Genomic DNA, 27,629 nt, shown 5'->3' with positions numbered 1-27,629 from the left:
TCATCGGATGCATACTTGCGCTATATTGATGACACCTTCATTATCTGGACCCATGGAAAAGAAACGCTTGAGGAATTCCACCATGATTTCAACAATTTCCATCCCACCATCAACCTCAGCCTGGACCAGTCCACACAAGAGATCCACTTCCTGGACACTACAGTGCTAATAAGCGATGGTCACATAAACACCATCCTATACCGGAAACCTACTGACCGCTATTCCTACCTACATGCCTCCAGCTTTCACCCAGACCACACCACACAATCCATTGTCTACAGCCAAGCTCTACGATACAATCGCATTTGCTCCAACCCCTCAGACAGAGACAAACACCTACAAGATCTCTATCAAGCATTCTTACAACTACAATAGGTTGCTGAAGGTGAAGAAACAGATTGACAGAGCCAGAAGAGTACCCAGAAGTCACCTACTACAGGACAGGCCCAACAAAGAAAATAACAGAACGCCTCTAGCCGTCACCTTCAGCCCCCAACTAAAACCTCTCCAACGCATTATCAAGGATCTACAACCTGTCCTGAAGGACGACCCAACACTCTCTCACAAATCTTGGGAGACAGGCCAGTCCTTCCCTACAGACAGCCCCCCTACCTGAAGCAAATACTCACCAGCAACCACACACCATACAACAGAACCACTAACTCAGGAACCTATCCTTGCAAGAAAGCCCGTTGCCAACTGTGCCCACATATCTATTCAGGGGACATCATCATAGGGCCTAATCACATCAGCCACACTATCAGAGGCTCGTTCACCTGCACATCTACCAGTGTGATATATGCCATCATGTGCCAGCAATGCCCCTCTGCCATGTACATTGGGCAAACTGGACAGTCTCTATGTAAAAGAATAAATGGACACAAATCAGATGTCAAGAATTATAACATTCATAAACCAGTCGGAGAACACTTCAATCTCTCTGGTCACTCGATTTCTGATCTCAAAGTGACTATCCTTCAACAAAAAAACTTCGAAAACAGACTCCAACGAGAGACTGCTGAATTGGAATTAATTTGCAAATTGGATACAATTAACTTAGGCTTGAATAGAGACTGGGAGTGGTTGAGTCATTATATTAAGTAAAACTATTTCCCCTTGTTTATTCCTCCCCCCCTCCCTCCGCCCCCCACTGTTCCTCAGACGTTCTTGTTAACTCCTGGAAATGTGCTGGAAATGGCCCACGTTGTTTATCACTTCAAAAGGTTTTCTCTCCCCACACCCCACTCTCCTGCTGATAATAGCTCATCTTAAGTGATCACGCTCCTTACAATGTGTATTTTTTCACGGTCTGTGTGTATCTAAAATCTCCTCACTGTACTTTCCACTTTATGCATCCGATGAAGTGAGCTGTAGCTCATGAAAGCTTATGGTCAAATAAATTGGTTAGTCTCTAAGGTGCCACAAGTACTCCTTTTATTTTTATATATCCAAAGATTATGTTAGCTCTCTTAGCCACCAGGCTGCTCTCAGAGAAGATGGTGGCACTCTATTCTGGCAAGGGGCACAGAAAAGCATGGTTTGTTTGTGGATTAGGTGAGTGTCTCATGTTATTCTGGGCATATAGAAGGGTAGGTAATTTTTCAGTTTTCCTTGTGCTTGCACCAAAAATCACCGAGGCTGCTCAATGGCTAAATTTCACACCCGGGAATATAGAATAGTTTGGAGAGATATGGGATACTTCAATTGTGAAGAATCTGGTAACTGTGAAGGACAGTGATCATTGTATTGTAAGTTACCCAGGGCATATTCTTTGCCTTCCCTAGTTATTGTAAAGCACTACATACACGGATGATGCTGTACAAGTAATAGTTATTGTATCACAACCTGAACTCCTTTTCCATCCCATTTTAGCAGTGGATAGACTAGATTCATTGTTTCTGATTTCTGTGATTGTGTACTAAGGGAAGCGTATTTATCTGATAAAGCAAATCTGCATTTACCTTTCAATGAGAATGTTAACACCACTCTTGCTAGTTTAATCTCATTTTCTGCAGTCACAGCTGTTATGTTCTAGGGTCCCATTTTTTACTATTTGGGTGATAATCTAACACCTAGTTCTGTAAATTGTTCTTGTAGAAGTCTCACATTTCTTCATTCATTTTCTTGTGCAATTTGTCTTCTCCCCTGTGGCTAGTTTAACCTTTTCCTTTAAGAGAACCTGCTATTGCAAAATAAGTCTAGCTGTTGTAACTTGTACTACTTGTGTCAGCCTTGCAATAAAACCCACACTCTCATGTTTACCTCACTGGGTTGGGCTTTTGAAAACGGCATCATTTCATACTCCCTGATTAGGAAAGCACTTACAACAAGTGTAGCTTTGGAAAGGCTCAGATACATTGTTCATGGCTCAAATCACTCTGCTAAAGGACTCTTGAGATTAAATTTTAATCAACTTTAAGTAAACTCAAGAGCAACTGAAAGTCAAGAAAATCTGCTGGTCAAGTGAGCTACACGGGACTTCAGGCAAGAACAGTCATGGGGATACTTTATTCAGAGGTATGTGGTCATTTCTTATGAGGTATGTGAAACTGTAGAAGATCTATATAGAAGAGATTTAGATTTCCTTGACAGGCTTACATTAGGAATTGAAAACCCCATCTTGTCTAAAGTATAATATTTTAGAAGTGTATAAGGGTACTTTTTGTACAAATACCTACATTACATGGGTTGTTTCATTTTCAGAGAAGAAGGTGTTAGCTAAGTTAAGAGTATGCTACAGCTCTGCATTCAGAGCGAAGCAGTTTGGGGTTCTGTTTGACATGTTAGGCAATGCCACTGAGTGGCCACTTTACCAACTGTGTTAAAACCAAGCCAAACTATTGCCTTAAGGGCCAAATCCAGCGGCCATTTCTCTTTACTGAATGGAAGAGAGTTCTCTCCTCATTCCCACACACATCTTAGCATCAGTAATGGGGAGACAGCGGTGGGGAGGAAGGGGGTGCCTTGATTTTAGCAAGAGTGCTGTATAAAATGTATGGCCAAATGCTTTCCATAATTACAGACAAGGAGCTGAATCTCTCCTTTGCTCCCTAGACTCTGATTACAACTGATAGGTTTCTCCTGCTGGATATAGCATAGAACGTACATGCCTCTCAAAAACTAAATTAACATATGGAAAAGCAATAAAGTTTTCATTTAAAAAAGTAAAGTGCTATTTCAAATGAAAGGGAATGAGGCACTTTAATTTATATATAGTTCAGTTGCACGTGTTCATAAGCCAACGAACTGGTTGGACTTCATTCCACTTCAAAGCTGTAGACAGATATTTACAACAACTTCCTTTTAAAGTCTTTACTACTCTGACAGAACTTTCTCAGGCTTTTTACATCAAAAACTGAAAGTTTAAGAGGTTTAATTAGAGCAGAGTCAGTGTAATTACTGTCAACATTTCTTTCATACTTTTTAGTAAACAACTAAATTCATTAGTTATTTTTCCAGTAGAATGTATTTTTAGGGAGTAATTTTCTTTGGAAAGTAGGGCTCCTACATGACTAATATAAATGAACAGTGATGTAAATGAGTGACAAGTTATAGTTTCTGGACAGTTGGGATGCTGACCGATTTTTCAGAAATGGTGTAAATAATTGTTTTATTTTCCAATTATTCTCTTCAACATTGATTCACACCTAATTTGTAGAATAGGTGTGTCAACTTGAGTTAGATTTCAAGGCATAAATTAATGCAATGGAGTTTCTGAAACAGAGTATCTATGCTTTGTGGGAAGGGACTCCATTTTATAAGAGCAAATGGAAATGTAAGACTATTTCATAAAAACCCCCATGCAATTTTGAGAGACTGTAGTTATCTGTACTCTGGGTCACAGTTACAAGACTAGCTGCATTGTTGTCCCCTCTGTGAGTACAGGCCTCATTGCCCTTTCCTCAGGTGTCAGGCCTTGTCATAAAGATAAAGGGAAGGGTAACCACCTTTCTGTATACAGAACTATAAAAATCCCTCCTGGCCAGAGGCAAAACCCTTTCACCTGTAAAAGGTTATGAAGCTAAGATAACCTCGCTGGCACCTGATCAAAATGACCAGTGAGGAGACAAGATACTTTCAAAGCGGGGGGAAACAAAGGGTCTGTCTGTCTGTCTGTGTGATGCTTTTGCCAGGAACAGAGCAGGAATGCAGCTCAGAACTCCTGTAAAAAGTTAGTAAGTAATCTAGCTAGAAATGTGTTAGATTTCTTTTGTTTAATGGCTGGTAAAATAAATAGCTATGCTGAATGGAATGTCTATTCCTGTTTTTGTGTCTTTTTGTAACTTAAGGTTTTGCCTAGAGGAATTCTCTGTGTTTTGAATCTGATTACCCTGTAAGGTATTTACCATCCTGATTTTACAGAGGTGATTCTTTTACTTTTTCTTTAATTAAAATTCTTCTTTTAAGAACCTGATTGCTTTTTCAGTGTTCTTAAGATCCAAGGGTTTGGGTCTGTGTTCACCTATGCAAATTGGTGAGGATTTTTATCAAGCCTTCCCCAGGAAAGGGGGTGTAGGGCTTGGGGGGAAGACTTCTCCAAGTGGGCTCTTTCCCCGTTCTTTGTTCACCACGCTTGGTGGTGGCAGCATAGGGTTCAAGGACAAGGCAAAGTTTGTACCTTGAGGAAGTTTTTAACCTAAGATAGTAAGAATAAGCTTAGGGGGTCTTTCATGCAGGTCCCCACATCTGTACCCTAGAGTTCAGAGTGGGGAAGGAACCTTGACAGGCCTCATGCCCTTTCCAGCCCAGGGGAAGTTCTCTCTGTTAGATGACACTATGGGATACAGTACCCTGTGCATCAACTGTGCTTACCCAGCAAGCACAACTGAGCTCAGCACCTGTGACTTTTCCTGTCAGGAGTCTGTGACTAGTGGTATATACAGTCATCAGATCAACCTTCTTAAATCAGTGTACTTATTGATCACAGTAGGAACAAAGAATGGGGGGGGGGAGAATTTAAAACAAACATGTCTACAGGCACATTCTTACGCTTGATGGTAACCTGTGCAGGACTAACTTTCTTCAGACACCCCTGGAAGGTACGTGCACACATATGGGTTGCCAGAACACCTGCCCAACAACTACCTCCTCCTTTCAGAGACAGTCCATTTTTAAACTGATAGGAGATCTAAAGGACTATTGTTTCAGGCCTGTTTCTTGTAATGGTATTGTCTCAGAACAACCCCCAAGTGTTTGCCAAGGGCTAGCTTATCTGCAGCCATTTTTTTTTTTTTGCTTCCTGCTTGTTTTTACCAGACAGCACCCTATTAGACTAAGCAGATACATTCATGAAGTAAACATCCCAATAACCAGATAAAAATCCAGTATTCATACGTTAGAGATCAGATCCATGACTACCACATTCTGATCTAACCAAATGCTTTAAGACTGATGAACAAAATCTGTCTTACTGTCATCAGTATTTTGGTTAGAGAAGTTCAATTTGTTGAGAGCTTGATGCAATACCCAGTAAGTCCATGGAGGGACTCCCGCTTGACTTCAATGGCCTTTGGATCAAGCTCTTGAGGATCCATGCTCCCCTTTTTAGATTATTCCTGTTACTGGGGCAGGATCTGTGCTGACCATTGTCTGCCTCTGCACTACCGTTACAGGTTTCCACAACAAATGGAAGGAAGTTTTACAACTCACTGCAGACCCCATAGAATCAAGGGCAGGCAGCGTTCTACAAAGTGGCCTGTTCCCCACAACTACACACAGGGACCCCTCCCAAACATGCATCTGGATCAAATACCATGTCCTTGTGTAAGGACTTCTGCTATTTTAGAGAAAAGCACTTTCTCCTTTCTTGCCTCTGTTAGATGCAAGGGTCAGTCAACATCAGTTCTGTGGTGTCCCCCTTTAAGTTCTGGGACTTTTTAGAGTGGATGAAGACCTAGAGAAGGCAGAAGTAGATGTTGGGAGAGAGGACTATGGTCCCAGAGGCTAGTTAAGGCTTGGAGAAAATCCAGGCTACTGCTTCTTTGAGAGCCTGGGACTAGGAGCCTAGTAGAGTGTGGGTGGGCAGGGTACCCCTCGCTCCCAACCAATTGGGCAAGCTCTGGGAAGACTACTATATATTCTGTCTCTTCCCTTAGAAGATGATCTGCCTGCTGAACCCTCCTAAGCTGAGGGTGAAAGCATTGATTGGGGGAAAAAGGACCAGCTGGAGGGGAAACTGGCCTAAGTTACAGCTTCAGCTCCAAGGAAGAGAGCTCGGGGACACCTAACTTAAGGAGAGGGACAGAGGGATTGTCTGAAGTACAACCCAGCTCCTTCTCTGGGTCGCAGCTTGTAAATGCCTCTGCTTCATTATCCAGGGTCTTCTTCAGAACCTGCTTTGATCTGAGCTCCTGTTGTGTAACAGTGGAGTCTAGTATGTCTTGTGGATGTTTTCAGTACCTCCAACTCTCCCCTCAGCCCCCGGGTTTCTGGTTTGTTCCTGGCCGCTCAGACTCCAAGGGCTATATTCACAAAAGAATTTAGGAAACTAACTGCCACTTTAGGCCTAAATCCCATAATCAGATCCAATTGGGATTCACAAAACCCCTGCTCAGATGATCCTGAACTCTGCAGGCCTCTAAACTCAGTAAGCAAATGTTTGCAGTGAAAATTCCCTAGGTGCTTATATTTCTGCCTCTGATCATGTGCCTTACATCAGGCACCTGGATACTTAAGCCCAGAATGATGCACAAGCTGGGGGGAAAGACAGGCATTCCTTTGCTGAAATTGCCCATAGGATCCAATACAGTCTGAATGCTCAGATCTGGCCTACTGGATCAGGCCCCTATAGGCAAGTTTACACAGTATAGCTGGGGGGAAGTATCACCATCCTAATCACTGGGCTAAAAATTATGAGGGAGGTGCCCCCTTTCTTGCTTTGTGTTAAAATGGTGTAGGTGCTTAACATCAAGACAGGGTTTGCAGCTGAGATTCCCCAGTGCGGGGAGGCACGGGCTTAGCATACCCCTTGGCTTGGCATCTCCCATTGGCTAGCTTAGGCAAGCTATATAGTGTGCTGGCTTTTGTGAATCCCATTATGAGGTGTGGATTCTCTCCCCCATTATGAATGATGAATCCCATTATGAGGTGTGGGTCTCTCCCCATTCACTGTATAGGGAGCTTAACCTAGGCTTTGTGAATCCCAGTGATATTTCCAGGACCTTAAAAGTTAGGCATGGCAACACTGAGTGCCACCACATTTAAGTTTTTGTGAATGTAGCCCCAAGTCTCTCTGAAGTTCAGTGACCTGAGATTCCATCTTACTGATTACCTTCTGGGCCGCGTTCTTCTGGGGTGCTTCCTTTTCCACCTTCACCAAAGTGGCTTGTAGTTCCTCTTTCGATCAGCCAGTTGTCTTTTGAATTCTGTGATTTGAACCTACAACTCGGTACTCTGGTCATGCAGATCAGTGGAGTTTTCCGAAAGCTTCCTGGAAATTATCCCCACCACTAGTCACTGCTCTTCTTTGCAAGACAGACAGGCATTCCCCCAGAGCGGTGATTGTGGCCTTGTGCCTGTATAGGGTCATCTTAATTTAGTCTTGCCAAGAGTCATCATACCAACAACCCAGGAGACTGAAGTCATTTCTCGAGAGCAGCAGTAATACAAGGTTTATCACACTGTTCAACTACTGTGCCTCAACCCTAAAGCAGAGTACTCTTGAAGGTGTAAGAGGATGAAACTGTCTGCTAAGTCCCTAGCTTTTCCTTTAAGGCTCTAATATCTGCCGTTAGCTGTTATTAGTCTCAAATAGTTTGCAGTTTCCCCTGCTCCTTGATTTTTTTTTCTCCTTCTCCTGTTAATGGAGGACAAGATACAACCTTAAGATCTGTCACTTGCAATTTCTGAGATGGCTCCCTGGCCATCACCTCTCTTGGAGACATGCATCTCTCTCCCATTTGACTGGGATATCTCCAGGCTGAACAGTTCCCTGCCTTCATGGTGTTGTTCTCAGCAAGAGACTCTGCCTAAGAAAGCTGGTGAACTTTCTCTTCAAAGCATTAAGTGTAACTGCTCATAACCACATACACTTCCTGTGCAAGCCTATTTTATTCTTAAGGTAAAAGCACAACAGAGAAAAACAACAAAATTATACTCATACAAATAAGCTTACCAGAGATTACCTCAATCCTAACATGGGCTGTGACAGGAGCTGTCCTTCAAAACCTCACACAAGTGGTTTCTTTATGGTTCCAAGTTCATCACAGCTTCCGTTCAGAACAAGAACAGTGTCTTTTGGGGCCTCAGTAGGGTCAGTCCCTCCAACTCCTCCCTAACAATTGGGACCCTCCTTGAACCAGAGGTCCTGTCCATTTGCTGGATCAGGAAGAAAGCCCCGAGGCTTTTTAAAACCAGGCTAATGATGCACAAATCCTTTGTCCATTGGTCCCTGGAGAATCCAGTTCGAACTAGTACGTAGAATCCTCTCCGGGGGTGGCTTCAAAGGGCTGATAATCAGAGTTAGCATACCTGACATTACATATAATCTCACAATAACATAAACAATTGCCTTTTTAATACAGTGGACCCCAAAACCATTGAATTTACTTCAGTAATGCTAATCTTATTGCCATAAGATTTGTTCAGGATATTGTCATATCGGTCACAGTACAGACCTCCCTACTCAAGGGAAATTACTTCCTCATGGTATACCTTATCTAGGGCACTCTCCACCCTTTTTCTATAAACAGCCACAGCTGAAATTCACAAGGTCCGAGACAAAGTAGAAGTGGACCTTAAATAAGCCTGAAGTGTTTTATGTAGCAACATGGTATCAGGCAAGAGTACCAGGAACATGTCCTGACCCTCAGAGCCTGCACTCTAACCCAACCAGCCCCCTTTTTTTGGTTTAAGTCCCAGTCATACATTTGTCACTTTTATCTCATTTGTCCTCTTCTAAATGAGGGACTTCAATCACCCAGTTTTAAACTAATCAAATGGCACAACAGGACAGTGTCTGCAAAAAACACTCTCTCTCTAAGTCACGATTTTTTTAGGACAGCTAGCTCTTGAGCATTCAAGAGGAAAATGTAATCCTGAGCAAGTCTTAAACAACACACAGGAGCTAATTCAAGAAGTGACAGTAGTTAAGCCACTAAATAATAGTGGCCATGACACAATTAGGTTCAGCGTCTAAGAGGAGGTAGGGTACCAAAAAGGGCCAACTTTAGAAAGGAAGATTTCACTAAAAGGAGAATGTTAGTCAAAGAAGCAATAAAGTTAAATATAAAGGAAATAAAATCCCTAGAGGTGGCATGGATGCTGCTTACGAAAACAATAGAGCCTTAGAAGGCAGGTTAAACTGCTGAAAAAAAAGGAACAGGGCAAGCAAGGAATAAAACATTATGGCTAAATGCAAAGTTTTGAAAGACTATTTGAGACCAGCTGAAATCTTTCTAAATCTGACCCTAGTGAAGGCAATAAACAGTAGCATAAACTAGAGCAGGCAATATTAGTAGGGAAATTAGAAGGGCCTAAAAGGATTTTGAAGAGCAGACAGAAAAAGGGGTAAAAAGATTCTTTAAGTAGATCAGACGGAAGAAGGTTGTGACAGAACTTCTAGGTCCACTGGATCAATTGAATAAAGGGAGCAGTTAAGGAAGACAAGGACATTGCTGAGAAACTAAAGGACTTTTCTACGTAAGTCTTCACGGTTAAGGATGTTGGGAAAATTCCTACCTCGGACCCGCTCTTTTCTGGACTACACAGATTAGGTACTCTCTGGGAAAGTCTTCACAGAGCAGCAATGCATGCTGCAGGGTTATGATTTAGAATCATAGAATATAAGGGTTGGAAGGGACCCCAGAAGGTCATCTAGTCCAACCCCCTGCTCGAAGCAGGACCAATTCCCAGTTAAATCATCCCAGCCAGGGCTTTGTCAAGCCTGACCTTAAAAACCTCTAAGGAAGGAGATTCTACCACCTCCCTAGGTAACGCATTCCAGTGTTTCACCACCCTCTTAGTGAAAAAGTTTTTCCTAATATCCAATCTAAACCTCCCCCACTGCAGCTTGAGACCATTACTCCTCGTTCTGTCATCTGATACCATTGAGAACAGTCTAGAGCCATCCTCTTTGGAACCCCCTTTCAGGTAGTTGAAAGCAGCTATCAAATCCCCCCTCATTCTTCTCTTCTGCAGGCTAAACAATCCCAGCTCCCTCAGCCTCTCCTCATAACTCATGTGTTCCAGACCCCTAATCATTTTTGTTGCCCTTCGCTGGACTCTCTCCAATTTATCCACATCCTTCTTGAAGTGTGGGGCCCAAAACTGGACACAGTACTCCAGATGAGGCCTCACCAATGTCGAATAGAGGGGAACGATCACGTCCCTCGATCTGCTCGCTATGCCCCTACTTATACATCCCAAAATGCCATTGGCCTTCTTGGCAACAAGGGCACACTGTTGACTCATATCCAGCTTCTCGTCCACTGTCACCCCTAGGTCCTTTTCCGCAGAACTGCTGCCTAGCCATTCGGTCCCTAGTCTGTAGCTGTGCATTGGGTTCTTCCGTCCTAAGTGCAGGACCCTGCACTTATCCTTATTGAACCTCATCAGATTTCTTTTGGCCCAATCCTCCAATTTGTCTAGGTCCTTCTGTATCCTATCCCTCCCCTCCAGCGTATCTACCACTCCTCCCAGTTTAGTATCATCCGCAAATTTGCTGAGAGTGCAATCCACACCATCCTCCAGATCATTTATGAAGATATTGAACAAAACCGGCCCCAGGACCGACCCTTGGGGCACTCCACTTGATACCGGCTGCCAACTAGACATGGAGCCATTGATAACTACCCGTTGAGCCCGACAATCTAGCCAGCTTTCTACCCACCTTGTAGTGCATTCATCCAGCCCATACTTCTTTAACTTGCTGACAAGAATACTGTGGGAGACCGTGTCAAAAGCTTTGCTAAAGTCAAGAAACAATACATCCACTGCTTTCCCTTCATCCACAGAACCAGTAATCTCATCATAGAAGGCGATTAGATTAGTCGGGCATGACCTTCCCTTGGTGAATCCATGCTGGCTGTTCCTGATCACCTTCCTCTCATGCAAGTGCTTCAGGATTGATTCTTTGAGGACCTGCTCCATGATTTTTCCAGGGACTGAAGTGAGGCTGACTGGCCTGTAGTTCCCAGGATCCTCCTTCTTCCCTTTTTTAAAGATTGGCACTACATTAGCCTTTTTCCAGTCATCCGGGACTTCCCCGGTTCGCCACGAGTTTTCAAAGATAATGGCCAATGGCTCTGCAATCACAGCCGCCAGTTCCTTCAGCACTCTCGGATGCAACTCGTCCGGCCCCATGGACTTGTGCACGTCCAGCTTTTCTAAATAGTCCCTAACCACCTCTATCTCCACAGAGGGCTGTCCATCTCTTCCCCATTTTGTGATGCCCAGCGTAGCAGTCTGGGAGCTAACCTTGTTAGTGAAAACAGAGGCAAAAAAAGCATTGAGTACATTAGCTTTTTCCACATCCTCTGTCACTAGTTTGCCTCCCTCATTCAGTAAGGGGCCCACACATTCCTTGGCTTTCTTCTTGTTGCCAACATACCTGAAGAAACCCTTCTTGTTACTCTTGACATCTCTGGCTAGCTGCAGCTCCAGGTGCGATTTGGCCCTCCTGATAACATTCCTACATGCCCGAGCAATATTTTTATACTCTTCCCTGGTCATATGTCCAACCTTCCACTTCTTGTAAGCTTCTTTTTTATGTTTAAGATCCGCTAAGATTTCACCATTAAGCCAAGCTGGTCGCCTGCCATATTTACTATTCTTTCGACTCATCGGGATGGTTTGTCCCTGTAACCTCAACAGGGATTCCTTGAAATACAGCCAGCTCTCCTGGACTCCTTTCCCCTTCAAGTTAGTCCCCCAGGGGATCCTGGCCATCCGTTCCCTGAGGGAGTCGAAGTCTGCTTTCCTGAAGTCCAGGGTCCGTATCGTGCTGGATACTGAAGCATACTAATTAGTATGCTTCAGAAACTAATGTTTCTGAAGCATACTAATGTGTTGCACACTAATTGTTCCATTAGACCTGCTGGAGCACACTGAAAGTTCCCTAGTGCACTTTGTATCATTTCAATACTAACATTCAGGTTGATTCATTGTATTGGGATTGCTAAAAGAAAAGTCCAATATATCCTGACAAGAAATTGTGTTACTTGTATTTAAGCTTCTTGACCCATATTTGCAGAAGTGAAGTGATCCTTTCTTGTTTTCTTTTTTAAAAAGTTTCTATTTTAATCTGAAGTGTGGCTCTATTCTGAAGAGTTACTATGTAAAAACTGTGCCTTCTTACTCAAGAGTTCTGATCAATGGGATTACTCACTGTATGTGAAAGTAAGCACCTGTTTAGGTGGGTTAGTGGATTGGGGTGCAGCATTTTTCAAGATTGAACTATTAGGGTATATCTACACTACAAAATTAGGTCAATTTTATAGAAGTCGATTTTTAGGAAGCGATTTTATACAGTCGATTGTACGTGTCCCCACTAAGCGCATTAAGTCGGCGGAGCGCTTCCACAGTACCGTGGCTAGCGTCAACTTTCAGAGTGTTGCACTGTGGGTAGCTATCCCACAGTTCCCGCAGTCTCCGCTGCCCATTGGAATTCTGGGTTGAGCTCCCAATGCCTGATGGAGCAAAAACATTGTCGCAGCTGGTTCTGGGTACGTGTCGTCAGTCACCCCTCCCTCCCTCCCTCTATGAAAGCAACTGCAGACAAATCATTTCGCCCCCTTTTTCCTGGATTGCCCGCACAGACACCATAGCACTGCAAGCATCAGATCACCACGGGGCGGTGTTTGATAAGGGGCAGAGGGTCCCGGGGGGCAGTCAGGGGATGGGGAACAAGGGGGGTTGGATAGGCATGGGAGTCCCAGGGGACCTGTCAGGGGGCAGGGGTGTGGATAGGGGTTGGGGCAGTTAGGGGGCAGAGGGGGTTGGATAGGGGTTGGGGTTCGGGGGGGGTGGGCATCAGGGGACAAGGAGCCGGGGGGGGTTGGATGGGTTGGGGGTTCAGAGGGGGACAGTCAGGGAGCGGGGAGTGCGAGGGGCAGATAGGGGGCAGAGCCTTCCCTACCCAGGTGTAGTGTATTAAATTGTTCCCCGTAAGAATGTGCTACTTACGGTGTACTTACAGCTGCCAGTCCTGGCGCTTCATAAGTAGCACATTCCTAAGGGGAGCAATTTAATACATTACACCCCTAGCAGCTCTCGCAGCTGCACTGCCTGGCAGGAGCTTGCAGCCCCGCCGCCCAGAGCGCTGGCAGCAGGGCGAGCTGAGGCTGCAGGGGAGAGGTTAGTCTCCCTGGCCAGGAGCTCAAGGGCCAGACAGGACGGTCCCACGGGCCAGATGTGGCCCACAGGCCACAGTTTGCCCACCTCGGAGTTAGACCTTAATCTTTCTTTCTTTTCATGGGGCCTGAGCCTGTGAAGTGCCGAGCGCTTCCCAGAAGGTGGGAATTGAGGGACCTCACATCTGCTTGAAAGGGAGCTAACAGGACTCTCACTTCACCTAGTGGGAAGTACTTGGCTCCTCCTAGGCTCAGGCCTATAATGCCTGGGTCACTAACATTTCCTCCCCTCCTTTCCTCAGCCCATTTGCCAGGCAGCTTATGATAATGACTTCAATCAAATTCAACTGCTGCTGGAAGAGGACAGCAATTATTTGAACATTCAAGACAGCTTTGGGGGAGACACCCCCCTAATCTGTGCGTGCAGACAGGGACACAACAGAATAGTCAGTTTCCTTTTGAAATGGAAAGCGGATGTGAACATCAGAAACAAGGTGAGTGGCAATAGCCAAGTGTCCCAGGATTTCCCCTCTTTTCATTAATGACATCTGATTACATTTTACAATTAGGGAGTGGAAGAAAATGATTGTAGTATTGCCAACCCCAAAAGTTTAAAAAAAACCAAAAAAAACCAAAAAAACCCCCCAAGTCAGACCTAAAAAAGAGCCATGAGATTGACCCCAAAATTGTGATTTTTAATTGGTTCTTTTTAAGCAGTCTCCAGAGTTTTGAACTCACTCACCCCCTAGAGCGTATGGGACAGCAAATGAGAAACTGGATTTTTTGGTCATTGTAGCCTCATAGCAATTAATGTTGTGACTCAGCCTGCCCATCAACTCCAGCCACACCACAGTTCTTCACCCGCCTTGCTCCCCACTCCACATCTGTAGTTTTGGAGGCTCTTCACACCCTCCCAGGCCTGGCAGGAGGGCAAATCTGGGGACTTTTGTGTGTATGTCTGTCTGTGTCTCTCTCCCCCCACAGGTCAGGAGGGATGTCAATTCCAAGGGAGCTCTCTTCTCTCCCTTCCCAGGCTTGCTGTTGCAGCTTTACAGAGGAGGAGCAGACCAATACATTTTTCACAGGCGAGGAAGAGGGAGCAGAACTGCCAGGCTCTTACTGCTCTCCCCCACCCCATCCAGAAGCTTCTTTGCCTTCTGAGGGCATGGGGAGCTCTCCCTGCCTCTGCAGCAGCTCTGTTTGGCTGCTTATTCCAAACCCCTCCTACCTCCTCCTCCACAGTCTCACTCCACAGCTACCCCATTACCCCCTGTGACTAGGGGAGAGCCAATGGGATCTCTAATGACACAGATTAACAATTAATGGCACACTTAAAAATGGGGGCTATTCTTGCTGTTCTTCCCCCACAGGCTACAGTAACAGCCACATGGGAACTGCAGTGCACTCTTCCCCCATGCTCCCCCTAACCTGGCCCAGGACTGGAGACATCAATTTCAGACCCCAGTCCCATGCACACTGTGCCCCTGTGAAGCTCAGGGACTGTGGCTTTGTGCAACTGAAATGTATTTCACTCAGTTGAGCAAGATACCCGTGTCCTGTTTCAACATTAATGAAAAAGAAATGCTCCAGATATAACAAGTCAGAAAGCTGTGACATACACAAGGGGAATAATTGTGCATCTAATGCTAATCAGATGTTTCTTCCCTGTTTAGAAAGATCGCACATGTTTGCATTATGCTGTGAGAAAACGGTTTAGTTTCCTTGACTACCTGCTTATTATCATCCTAATGCCTGTTCTGCTTATTGGCTATCTTATCATGGTGAGTACAAACTAAACTAGGAAGACTTACCTTACATTTTTCCATCCTGAGACCCACTGTAGGTACACTGGCTTCCTAGCAGTGGCATACCATCTGTGTACGCAAGGCATATAACATGTGTCCCAGAAGTCACAAAAACCCTGACCCAAGTGGCAGCCTGCAGGCCAATTCCATTCAGCTCCCCACCATACACTGTGGAACAAAAAAGTATCCTCTGCACAGCATGACCTCACATGCCGCATACACGCAAGGCCAAGCCACAGGAAGGAAGCCATTTCGGACCACCTCAGGCATGCAAGTGTCGAATTACTTGCCTTACTAAAAGCATCACAGCATTCCACTGCTACTGTTTCACTGTCTCCTTCTTAGACTCTCCAATAACTCTGATGTAGGCTTTCACATGTCAAGTAATATTCCTTCTTGGAATATGGGTTTATTAATCAAGTTCACAAGGAAACACAGGACCTCCCACTCTGCCTTCCTATATGGCTTATATCTTTGGTACAGGGTCCTTAGTTCTGCTCCTGCTGAGGACATCCTATAGGCAGACTGACTCCCCAGCCTCCCTACGTGGCTTCTACAGCTTATAGGCTTACCTCAGGCCCTCTGTTGGGAGTAAGAGGGGAGAAGGCATCTCTCTCTCTTTACTTCTCCTCTGGTCTCTATTAAGTAGCAACTCCAAGGACTATTTTCCTAGAGTCTCGCAGACCACTCCACTCTTGATTGACTTCTCTGACCTCTTGTAAGCCTCTCATGACCCCGTCCCAGTTGGATCTAATAATTGAACAGGCCCATCTGATCCCTAGTCAGTCAGGGTCAACTGAGAGGGTAGTTGATCATGACAGGCAAGGCTGGGTTTGACTCCCCTTAAAGGGCCAGCCAGCCGGTGACACCTACCTATCACAAATTAGCTATTACAAGCAGGACCCTGTACTGTAGCTCAATCCTGCATTGCATTCAAATTAAGGACTGAGTAAGAACTGTAAAAGTGTATAAGGACCTCAGGATTTGGCTCTGAATATAACTGATATACTGCTGAGATAGTAGTGTCACATGTAAGTGTACTGCACAAATAGGGCATTTCCATTGTTTTGAGTAGAATACCCATAGCTAGCCCAAATCTGCTTAATAACATGTGTTACCTGAATTAACGTTCCAACTGGGTTGGACTTCTTTCTATGTGTTTAACAGGTATCAAAAACTAAACAGAATGAAAACCTAATCAAGATGTTACTTCGAGCTGGCACAGATGTTAATGCTACAGACTATGTAAGTGGATTTGTACAGCCACAGAGGTCACTCATTGGTGTGGTGTATACAACATTCATTTAGTTAATTTAGAAAAAGTACCTTTCAGAAGCTACTAGAAATAGTGTGATGCTTCAGAGGAAGAGCAACCTGTAAAAGGTTGTTTTGATATGTTAAGCTTGTCTGTCACTGTGGCTCACTGTTGTCCCTTGAATTTTAGGGTGAAATTTTCTAAAGTACACAGTTTTCTCCCCCTTTGCAGCTCAGATTGGCTTTTATTTAACTCAATTATTGTTCTTGCCTCTAGAGTCTTAATCACTATTGCTCCAAACACAGCATCTAAAACAGATGTGAAATGTTAGACACACTCCCCTTACCCTGGTGTGTGACATTTGACTGTCAGCCTCTTTATTGCTGTGGTAGAGTCTTAGTCAAATGCTGGGGAATGATGAAGTGTTACATTGCCACAACACCCTTAAAGGAGTGCAAATGGCAAAGGAAACAAACCTGAGTTCAGTCACCAATCATCCTTCAGTGGAGTGAACATGCTTTAATTCAGCAGAGGTGATGGAAGGATTCTGTGTGTGTAGAATTGGGACTATCAAGTTTGCCAGTAGGTGTGGACTGCACCAGAAAGGAGCTGACTCCCTAGTTTGGGGGTGGTTAGACTTTGTGACTATTCTGAGTGATGTCGTGGTATGAGCAACTGTATGAACAGCTGGCCTAGAACCCTTTATCCATCCAAAGTCAGGGTAGGTTCAGGTTCTAGTCCTACACATGAACTGTCAACCTGGCTTCACAAACATCCATGGACCTGGTCTGGTGCAGTTTATGGGTCAAGGGCACTCCAATTTTGCCATTTTTTGTTCTGGAGGAGGGGGATAATTTGATCCCTACAACCTCTTAGTCTTCAGAGGGCACTGGGTGGCTCCTTCTCCCTCCTGGTCTCATCTAGAGACTACCTGGTATACACCTACATCCATCAGGGTCTCTGGGTGCAGTAAATAATCTCTTTCTCTTTCCTCCACATAGAGCAGGAGAGGGGGGAAAGCTTCATCTCTTTCTTCAGCCAGTTTCTGTAACACTAAGGCATGAGCAGATAGTGTCCCATAAGCCTTAGTTATTGATAATGTCTAGGAAAGGTCTTGACATTCAATTGTGGCCATAGGCTACTTGCTAGGGAATCCCAGGTGCTTCTCTAACTATTATACAAAAGCTGATGTGGTATGGCAGGAGCAGGCATGCTTCTCTATTCCTCTCTCTTCTTCTTCTCTCACAAGAATGGAATAATTTCTCTTGTGTAATGAGCTAAGGAAGCAGATGCTATAGTCACTGAGGCCAGCCTTTAGAGGGAAACATGGTCATAAGCTAATGCATTGCAACTGCATCATTATAGAATCACAGGACTGGAAGGGACCTCAAGAGATCATCTAGTCCAGTCCCCTGCACTTATGGCAGGATTAAGTATTATCTAGACTATCCCTGACAGGTGTTTGTCTAACCTGCTCTTAAAAATCTCCAATGATGGAGATTCCACAACCTCCCCAGGCAAATTATTTCAGGGCTTAACCACCCTGACAGTTAGGAAATTTTTCCTAATGTCCAACCTAAACCTCTCTTGCTGCAATGTAAGCCCATTGCTTCTTGTCCTATCCTCAAAGGTAAAGAGCAACAATTTTTCTCCCTCCTCCTTGTAACAACCTTTTATGTACAGTACTTGAAAACTTATGTCCCCCTCAGTCTTCTCTTTGCCATACTAAACAAACCGAATTTTTCAATCTTCCCTCATAGCTCATGTTTTCTAGACCTTTAATCATTTTTGTTGCTCTTCTCTGAACTTTCTCCAATTTGTCCACATCTTTCCTGAAATGTGGTGCCCGGAACTCGACACAATACTCCAGTTGAGGCCTAATCAGCACAGAGTAGAGCAGAAGAAATTACTTCTCGTGTCTTGCTTACAACCCTCCTGCTAATACATCCCAGAATTATGTTCACTTTTTTTGCAACAGTGTAACACTGTTGACTCATATTTAGCTTGTGGTCCACTATGACCCCCAGAACCCTTTCTGCAGTACTCCTTCCTAGGCAGTCATTTCCCATTTTGTGTGTGTGTGCAACTGATTGTTCCTTCCTAAGTGGAGTACTTTGTATTTGTCTTTATTGAATTTCATCCTATTTACTTCAGACCATTTCTTCAGTTTGCCTAGATCATTTTGAATTATAATCCTATCCTCGAAAGCAGTTGCAATCCCTCCCAGCTTAGTATCGCCCGCAAACTGTATAAGTGTACTCTCTATGCCATTATCTAAATCATTGATGAAGATATTGAACAGAACCGGTCCCAGAATGGTCTTCCAGCGTGTTGTACAACTCAGTTTTTTAAAATCTGTGAAGCTTACTTTGGATGCTAGTAAACATGTCTAGATAATACATTCACCTGGAAAAAACCAACATACCTGTCCAATTTTTTTGAATTTTCATATTTGATAGACATACCTGGTCTGTTAAGTGTATGACCACTCAATTTAGTAAAAATCACAGAAATGGCATATCAGGGGTAAAGATTCTCACTCTGTAACATGGTAATGCCCTGTTAAATAGAGAGATCCAATGACTACTGTGTAATGTTTCTCTAATTGTTGTAATGATTATTGTATTGTCTCTTGATATTTACAGGGCTAGGATTTGTAAAACTGTTAAAATTTCCTAAATACAGAAATAGTTTAAAAAAAAACCCCACCAACTACAACTTCCTAAATTCACAGGACTGGACACAAACATGCAGTGATTCTCCTCTACCTCGGCTACTGCCTAGCTATGTTTACTAGCATGCAGCGTAAGCTTTGCTGTAGCAAAGCTGTACACAGTTAGGCATTGCTCTGCATTAGGGGGTTGTGGGGAGGATGAGGAGTTGTACTACGCTGGGGCTAGGGGAGGGAGGGTTGTGCAGCCTGGTTTGTAGGTAGATGTGCTTTAGGATAGCAATGCAGCCTGAACCAGATCCCTCAATCTCTATATTCTCAAGCTTTGCGGAGACTGATGTCTGGGCCCTGTATCTAGATTGTTGTTTTGTGGCTTAGACCCATCTCTGGTAACAGTAAAACAATCAATCTTGTCACTCCATCACATTTTAAGTGCCTTCTGCCCTGTATCACATATGGCTACATATCATCCTTTTTCAAGAAACACACAAAACAACTTCCAACATCCAAGTACCATTGGCAGGTGGGCTGATGAAACGAAAGATAAATGTCTGTCTAAAATTTCTGCTTCAAGCATGGTAAAAGTAAACTCTACCTGGATTCTGTTTACTTTCAGTCTGGTAACACAGCCCTTCACTATGCCTGTGAAATGAAAAATCAGTCCGTTGTCCCTCTACTACTTGAAGCCCATGCAGACCCTTCTATAAAGAATAAGGTAAGGAGATAATAGCTGCGTCTGTGAGCATTGCGCTGCTAAGCTTCCAGAAATCAGGTGGCTGGCACAGGAGAATGCTCCCCAAGAGTGGATTCACTTCTGGTGAAGAAGAAAGAAATATTTGCCCCACTGCCTTCCTGGGGGGAGAGCAGCTTTAAACTGTAAATAGCGCATGGTTGGAGCTGTGCAGGCTACTTGGGGGATGTATTGAATCAATGCATCTCCTAGGGATCTTCGCCATGCCCATGCCCCTGTCAGTCCAGCACCACCCACTTCCAGTTATGATGGCTGGTTGCAGGCCCCCTGGTGGAATGAGATATGTGGGTGTCCTCCCCAGGGCTGCTGAGAGCCTTACACTGGCAAAACCTATTGTGCAAGGGGCTGAATCGGCAACTTCCTTTCCCAAAGGAGGCTCATCCACCTCTAATCAAATGTCAAAGGAAAGAACTAATTTCCTCACTACATACCAGAGACATGAAAGAACCTTGACAACACTGCAGTTCCTTCATTTACTATTGCTTCGACCCTGACTTCTGACATCAGCCATGTTGAATAACAGAATGGATTTTGATGTGATTGAAATAAAGACCCTGACCCACTGACTGATGGGGAGCAGGATCAGACTCAGTTAATTGAGACATCTTTTAGTGCTGGGGATTCTTATTGGTCTGGATCAGGCAATACAAACCATACAGATAAACACAAACTGGCTGATCTGCCCAATGAGGCTCTCAGGTATGTCTGCACTGCAGTCCGAGGTGTGATTGCAGCCCACGTAGACATACCCAAGCTAGCTTTAATCTAGTTAGTGGGAGTACCAATAGCAACAAAGCTGCATCAGTACAGACTTGAGGCTGCTCTGGACTCTGGGTATTTAGTCAGAGAACTAATCTGTACCGAAGTCTGTGCTGATACAGCTTCACTACTCCTGGGATTGGTGCTAAATAGATTAACACTACCTCACATGTTTCTACACATGCTGCACCCCCTCCTCTGGTTGCAATATAGACATACTCACACTCAAGTACCTGCTTCCATGACTATTATCACAACATGTTTTGTCTATTTCTTTCAGAATGGGGAGTCTCCACTGGATATAGCGAGAAGATTAAAGTTCACCAACATTGAATGTGTGTTAAAGAAGGCATCCTAGTCCTTAATGAGATGATAAGAGTGTTAAGTAGATTTTTTTTTCATGCCTATCTGGGCACTCCCTGTTGTACAGTACCAAGAATGCCCTGGAGGCATTTTTTTTTTTTGTTTTTTAAAATATTTGATGTTTGCTGAAGTCATGTACTGTATTATATTTACTGGTATGCAGTCAGTACATACGGCATATAAAATACATAGCCATGTGGTATGCCTGGAAGGAGTTGTCTTATTTTTATTCTGTTGATTTAGATAATTTTCATGTTTTGTTTTGTTTTTCCAATTTATCCCCTTACTTACACTAGCAGGGAATTTTAAAAAGTTAATTTTTATTTGAAATCTGATGACTATAGAAGACATGATTCACAACAGATTCAGAAAAAAATTGTATTTAAATTTTATAATTTTTTTTAATAGATTGCTGGATATATTTGACCACAAGACAGTTGTCACCAGTGGTCTGCAAGCCCAAGATATTACATCTGAAGCTTTTCCTTTCTAAATATTCTTGACTAATGATGGCAGGCCAGAGCATGAGTCTTCAGGCATTCTGTACATGTGGAGCAAAGCTGCCACTCCAGGACACCCCCTTATGCCTGGATGTAATGATGCAGCAACTCTACTTCAGTCTCACACGCTATCCTTCAGCCCAGTCTAGTTGTAAGAGTGACCTGGCCCTCTGGCCAGACCACTTTAGAGTCCAGCCCTTTCCCAGGGCTTCAGTCTTTTATCAAAGTCTAACCAAACATAAGAAAACAATCCAACCTTCAGCCTGGCTGGGGTCAGCAGGCCATCTCTCCCTCATATGCATGCCTCAGTTACTATAGTCTTTCTCCAATGACCCCTCTGTCCAGGGGCTGGCACATTCCTCCCCTCACTCAGGGGTTCAGACAGGCTGCTGCTTATCTGGTCTTCTACCTCTAGTTCTCCTGGGCAATAGCCTGTCCTGTCTTCTCAGCTGTCGATTTCTCAGCCTTCTTTCAGGCTGTTTCCCAGAGAGGAGAAACTCCTCTCCTCTGGGACTCCCTTCCAACTGTGCTCATCCAGCTCTAAATAGATAGCCCCAGCTCTCCCCCAATAACTAAGTTTTGCCACCTGATCTCCATTTGATCAGAATCAGCTGTTGGGGGGGAGAGGCAGGAGTAGCTGATCCATCTCACAAGGAACCTTTAAAGGTCCCTCCCCCAAACACGCAACAACATAGAACTCTCATTTTTGTCCCTTTGGTGCATTTTGAAGGGGAAAATGAACAAGTGAAATCTAATCCTTCCAAGTCAAGAAATAAAGGGACAGCCTCTCTCCTGTGCCAGCGAGAGACAGTGCAGGAGGAGCAGGGTGGCATACAGCTCCCTGGTTCTCAGGTCTGGGTCAGTGCCAATGGTGCTTAATACTAGTCCTGGTCAGCTCCAAATTTCACCATGGCCTAGGATCCTTAATCAAAAATCAGTGGAGGATTGCTATGGCAGACTGGAGTTCTTCCACATCCCTTTCCTCCCCTGCCATACCTGTTATACCTTCAAGTGAGGGCATGGAATCATATTTTGTTTGACATACATTTAAGAAAAAGGACATTCTTGAAAAACAAGGTGGTAGTGGGAGGGGAGACCATAATAGGAGTGAATGCTGGCATTACTGGGGGCCTGGAGAGGGGAATGTGATATGCAGTAAGGTTGGAAATGCAGGCCAGAGCAAAATGGGTTAGGGCCTTACTATAGGAGCAGATTTCAGAGTAGCAGCCATCTTAGTCTGTATCCGCAAAAAGAACAGGAGGACTTGTGGCACCTTAGAGACTAACAAATTGACAAGAGCATAAGCTTTCATGGGCTACAACTCACTTCATCAGATGCATAGAATGGAACACATAGTAAGATATTATATACACACACATACAGATAAGTTGGAAGTTACCATACCAACTGTGAGAGGCTAATTAGTTAAGATGAGCTATTATCAGCAGGAGAAAAAACTTTTGTAGTGATCATATGAGCAGAGGCTCTAAATACAGATTTTGTCCATACCTACCTGATATGATAGCCATCTAGGAGGCTTAAGAGAAGCAACTTCCACAGAGCAGCCTAGAAGCCTCAGCTAAGAAATGTAAATGAAAGGAAAATGTTTGCCAGCCTAACATGATTGCATGAGAGCTGACAGGTGTGGGGCTGAGCTAGTGAAGAAGGCAGCCAAAAGGCAGACAGATACCATTTCTAAGAAAGAAAGAAAGAAAAGCAGGTGATATTTGCTATTATTTTGGAAGTCTGGTGAAAATTCAAGAAAAAGTGTGCCTATACATCTGATAAAGTGAGCTGTAGCTCACGAAAGCTCATGCTCAAATAAATTGGTTAGTCTCTAAGGTGCCACAAGTACTCCTTTTCTTTTTGCGAATACAGACTAACACGGCTGTTCCTCTGAAACCTATAATTTTTTGGTTTGTGACTATTTTGTTCTGTGTTTGCAATACATGTGGAGGGGTTAATTTTACTTCTGGCTGCTGTATCCTCTGTGTGTCTCCCCTTCACTCATCTTTGGTAAAAACAACCACCCAACAAAAATCTTAAAATGAAAAATATCTGTCCCTTTCCATAGTCATTTCATTTAAAAATCGCACTTATGGGATGTTGTTTTCACTATTGCCACCTCTGCATGTTCAAAACTCTCAAGTTAGACACCCAAAGGGGCATGAGATTGGCTTCAAAATCATGAGGATAAAATGACAATTAAACTGTTTAATGTCATAACAGTAATCCAGGCTTTTTTAAACATCTAACTCTGGTTGAGGCTGAGATATCCCTATTGATAGAACATCCCTCCTCATCCCCACCAGTCCAGAAACTATTGGATATACAGTAAGAGAACTTGCATTCTTATATTAGATCGAACATTTAATACAGGCACAGCTAATCCAGGGACATACACCAGGAGATGATTGAGTTTTTTATTTATTAATTGCAAAAATGTCTTAAATCACAAATCATAACTCAAAGCATAAGTACACACAATATATTGCCTTGATTATATACCTGTCACATGTTTTCCAAGTTAATCATACCATAACCGCCCAGTTTCTTGCTGTTAATAATATAAAAAGCCCCACAGCCTCCCTACAATGTTTTTAAGACAGGAGTACGAACAGGCAGGAACAAGTTTAATTTTTCAGCACCTTAAACCCACTGAAAGAATCACCCAGGGCAACAAATCAGAAGTATATGAATTTTTTAACTGAAAGAACTCAAAACAGAATCAATAACTTCACTCACTTGAAAGCAGTAAACAGCTGAGTCTGCTCACAGCTTGCTTGCAGCTGCATTACTGACTAAAGGAACTCACTCCCCGTAGTTAGCTAAGCCTAAACAAAAAGAAAAGGAGTACTTGTGGCACCTTAGAGACTAACCAATTTATTTGAGCATGAGCTTTGGTTAGTCTCTAAGGTGCCACAAGTACTCCTTTTCTTTTTGCGAATACAGACTAACACGGCTGTTCCTCTGAAATAAGCCTAAACAGTAACCCATATTTCAGTTTGTGCCTACTGGTTAGTAATTACCACATCAAAGCTGCTCATGGAAATAGAGTATCTGAATTTTTAGCATAACTCTTGCTACAGTGTGGATTGGATGGAAAAATTTATGAATACCCAGAAAGCTGAAATAAATCTTTCAATATGAGCTAATAAAACTTAGCACGTGTAATCTTTTGATCCCTAAAATTCTTTACAAACATTAACAAATTAATCCTCACTACATCCCTACAAGGTAGGCTATTTTGAAAATAGGAAACTTGAAAGAGAAGTTGAGTGAGTTGACCAGAGGCTATGAAGGGAATCATTCTCAAGCACCAAAGTCAACTGTTTTTTGACCTAAGCACTTTGACAATCTCTTTAAAAGCTTCCCATTAAAAGCATGCTTTTTAAAAGTGATGAAAGAAATGTTATTGTCTGGAACTGGATGAATGTCATGAATCACCCACTCATAGACTATATGGCAGAGATTAAAACATTTCAAACAAAGTGATCCCCTGTGGTATAACAGGGGGTATGTACATGACTTCTTTTGTAGGTCTTAAACAGATTCCTCTTGGAAATGTTTCAGAGTAACAGCCGTGTTAGTCTGTATTCGCAAAAAGAAAAGGAGTACTTGTGGCACCTTAGAAACTAACCAATTTATTTGAGCATAAGCTTTCGTGAGCTACAGCGCACTTCATCGGATGTTGCATCCGATGAGGTGAGCTGTAGCTCATGAAAGCTTATGCTCAGATAAATTGGTTAGTGTCTAAGGTGCCACAAGTACTCCTTTCCTCTTGGAAATGTATCTCAGCTTCCTGAGGTAGTTCCCTAGTTATTGAAATTCACCAGGTTGGAAAATACAGTAGAGTGACAAATGTAGTAAAATACAAGTCAGTCACCATAAAGCCCTTTACTAATCCCCTGATTAATCACTTTAAGGAAAAAAAACCATCCTTATTTCTGAGCACAATAGAAGGATCAAATCATTCAACCTCAGGAACCACTGTGTGGCTTCAGGGATGCTTCCTCATCAGTTCAATGATTTTCACATACATGCGCTTAGCTGCATCAAGACCCCAGGTGAAATCTAGATGTTCCCATTCAGGAAAATGCTTGTGATAAATGAGATTAGTAATTCGACCAAGTAATGCGGCCACGTCCTTTGGGTCTGCAAACAAGTCATGTCCACCACTCCAAATAGCAATGGGCATTTTCAGTTCTTCTAGCTTGTATATAGGAGGGGTAGTCTGGCAAAAAGGGAAATGGATTAGAAATGAAAACCTGTAAAGCTACACCAATTTTTTAACAAACCAATTCTGAAGAGACAGAGGCCTACTTTCTTGCTTTCACAATCTGCTAAAATAAAAATAGTAATAATAAAACCTGCTTTCTTAGTCCATTTTTCATCCTGTTAATTGCAACAACAACCCTATTCCTGGATTTTTGCATAATACATGAATGAAAATTCTCCAGCAATTTGATATCTGGATTGGGGGTAAACCTTAACATTAGAGTGATCAATTTCAAAAGATTAATAACCGTGCTTATAATACAGGTGTTAAAGTACATTGGTTCATGTTACACGTTTTGTAAGAAAATATATTTGTATCATCTTAATATATCCTAGCATTCTATTCACATCTTATAGGACTGTGATGCACTGAGCAAAATACAAGCCATTTTATTTCTTGTGCTCCATTTGTCCATAACCCAGAGTGTTGCAGCTTATTGCTTATTAAAATGGGACATTTTAGACCACTTTTTTTTATTCAGAGGCTTTTCTTTGGTACTCATAGTACCTCACAAACCTTAATGAATTCATCTTCACAGCAATCCTACAAGGAAGTATTATTATTAATCTCAATTTACCAATGGGAAACTGGAGTAGAGGGAGACATTAAGTGCATTGCCCAAGATCATACAGGAAATCGGTGACAGAGCCAGGAAAAGAATTTGGGTCTCCTTAGTCTGAATCAATGCCTTAAACACAGGATTGTCATTCCTCCCTGTAGGTATACACACACACATCTCTTTTAAATTGACCTTTGGTAGCAAAGGGTGCGTGCTTTACATTGCTTTGGTTTTAAATGGTATATTTAGGAAATATCATTGCCACAGCCACACAAAACACTGAAAATGCAAATACTAGCTGTTACAAAATGGATTCTTCACTTTCTGTTAAAAGATGCAGTATGCAAGGATAGCATCAAAAGACACTCTTAGCTGGCAGGGTATTACCGCCTTAGAGGATGAACCTCCTCACACAACTCAGGGCATGTGACTTCTGGGGATTTCCTTCAACTGAAAGACAATTCTGTCTTCTTTGTTAACAATCCAAAGCAAGTCTATTACATTTATTAAAGAATTGCCAAATCAGATGGGTGTTTTGTGGGTGAATGTAGTATGTTTGAGTGTTGCTGTATGCATACCTGATGCACTAATTTCTCCATAACAATAATCCTCTCATCTCCGGGATTTGTTTTGTTTTTTGAAACATCCTCTAATTTTGCCTTTCCCAATTAGACACTGTCAATAGTCTAGCAGCTACTATCAGGTGAAAGATTCATTCCTTTGCCTGTGACCATTCCCACTGGAAAGTCCCAGGAGAATTATCAAAGGATCATCTGGTAATAAATCTCCATCCATTTGTAATATTTGGTTACGTATCTTAATAATTGGACATGTCCACATATATGCATGAAATCACCTCTTTCTCCACAGTTTCACCCACAACTATCCGAACACAATCTATTTATATATATACTTTTTAACCTCACTGATGTAAGGTATCATTGGCACATCTTATAGAAATTTTCCTTTATAGTACTAAATATTGAGCTTTCCAGTCCTCAATTTTTTTTTATTTTTCTTCAAAGCTCACAGCATTTTTCAACAAAAAGTATGTTAACCTACCTGATTGTATTTTTCCATGTTCTTTTCCTTAGAGCCATAGTCATAAGCTTGCAATTGCTTTGAATACAATACCTATTAATTATATAATATAAAAAGTTATAATGATAGTGAAAGTCTGGATAGCTCAGGGGATAGAGAGTAGAATACAGCGTCTTTCATCCTGTTAAAACTTTGGGCCAAATGCTGCTCTCACGCTGTTCCGGTGGTTAACTACCCACACTTTTAGAAATGTGTACTTTATTTCTAACCTAAGTGTATTTCTCTTCAGTTTCCAGCCATTGGATCATATTACATCTCTGTCCACTAGATTAAAGAGCCAACTGCTATCAGAAATCT

The 27,629-nt window shown here is 42.9% G+C and overlaps 2 protein-coding genes across 2 annotated transcripts in view; one reads left to right on the top strand and one right to left on the bottom strand.

Annotated features, from left to right (window-relative positions):
• Positions 1–2,298: 2,298 nt before the first annotated feature.
• Positions 2,299–21,104, top strand: ANKRD22 (ankyrin repeat domain 22). The gene is made up of 6 exons (XM_048857194.2): positions 2,299–2,517; positions 13,592–13,783; positions 14,963–15,070; positions 16,262–16,339; positions 19,637–19,735; positions 20,811–21,104. Exons 1-6 carry the CDS (start codon positions 2,497–2,499, stop codon positions 20,886–20,888), a joined length of 576 nt encoding a protein of 191 aa, XP_048713151.1. The 5' UTR covers positions 2,299–2,496; the 3' UTR covers positions 20,889–21,104.
• Positions 21,105–25,158: 4,054 nt separating this feature from the next.
• LOC125639648 (lipase member M) overlaps positions 25,159–27,629 on the bottom strand; it is a 37,546-nt gene continuing 35,075 nt past the window's right edge. The window contains exons 8-9 of the mRNA XM_048857195.2: positions 27,294–27,365; positions 25,159–25,627 (exon numbers count right to left, since the gene is read on the bottom strand). Coding sequence (XP_048713152.1) covers positions 25,394–25,627; positions 27,294–27,365 — 306 coding nt within the window. The 3' untranslated portion in view covers positions 25,159–25,393. The remainder of the gene's footprint in view (positions 25,628–27,293; positions 27,366–27,629) is intronic.

The sequence above is a fragment of the Caretta caretta genome, chromosome 7 (assembly GCF_965140235.1).
Source record: "Caretta caretta isolate rCarCar2 chromosome 7, rCarCar1.hap1, whole genome shotgun sequence".
Lineage (NCBI taxonomy): Eukaryota > Metazoa > Chordata > Testudines > Cheloniidae > Caretta > Caretta caretta.
Note: the sequence above shows the minus strand (reverse complement) of the source record. Positions and strands in the feature narration are given on the sequence as shown.

Coding starts and splice junctions, on each gene's coding strand:
- ANKRD22 (XM_048857194.2), top strand. CDS start 2,497: ATGGGGATACTTTATTCAGAG. Junction 2,518..13,591: donor TGGGGATACTTTATTCAGAG/GTATGTGGTCAT, acceptor TCCTTTCCTCAG/CCCATTTGCCAGGCAGCTTA. Junction 16,340..19,636: donor ATGTTAATGCTACAGACTAT/GTAAGTGGATTT, acceptor GTTTACTTTCAG/TCTGGTAACACAGCCCTTCA.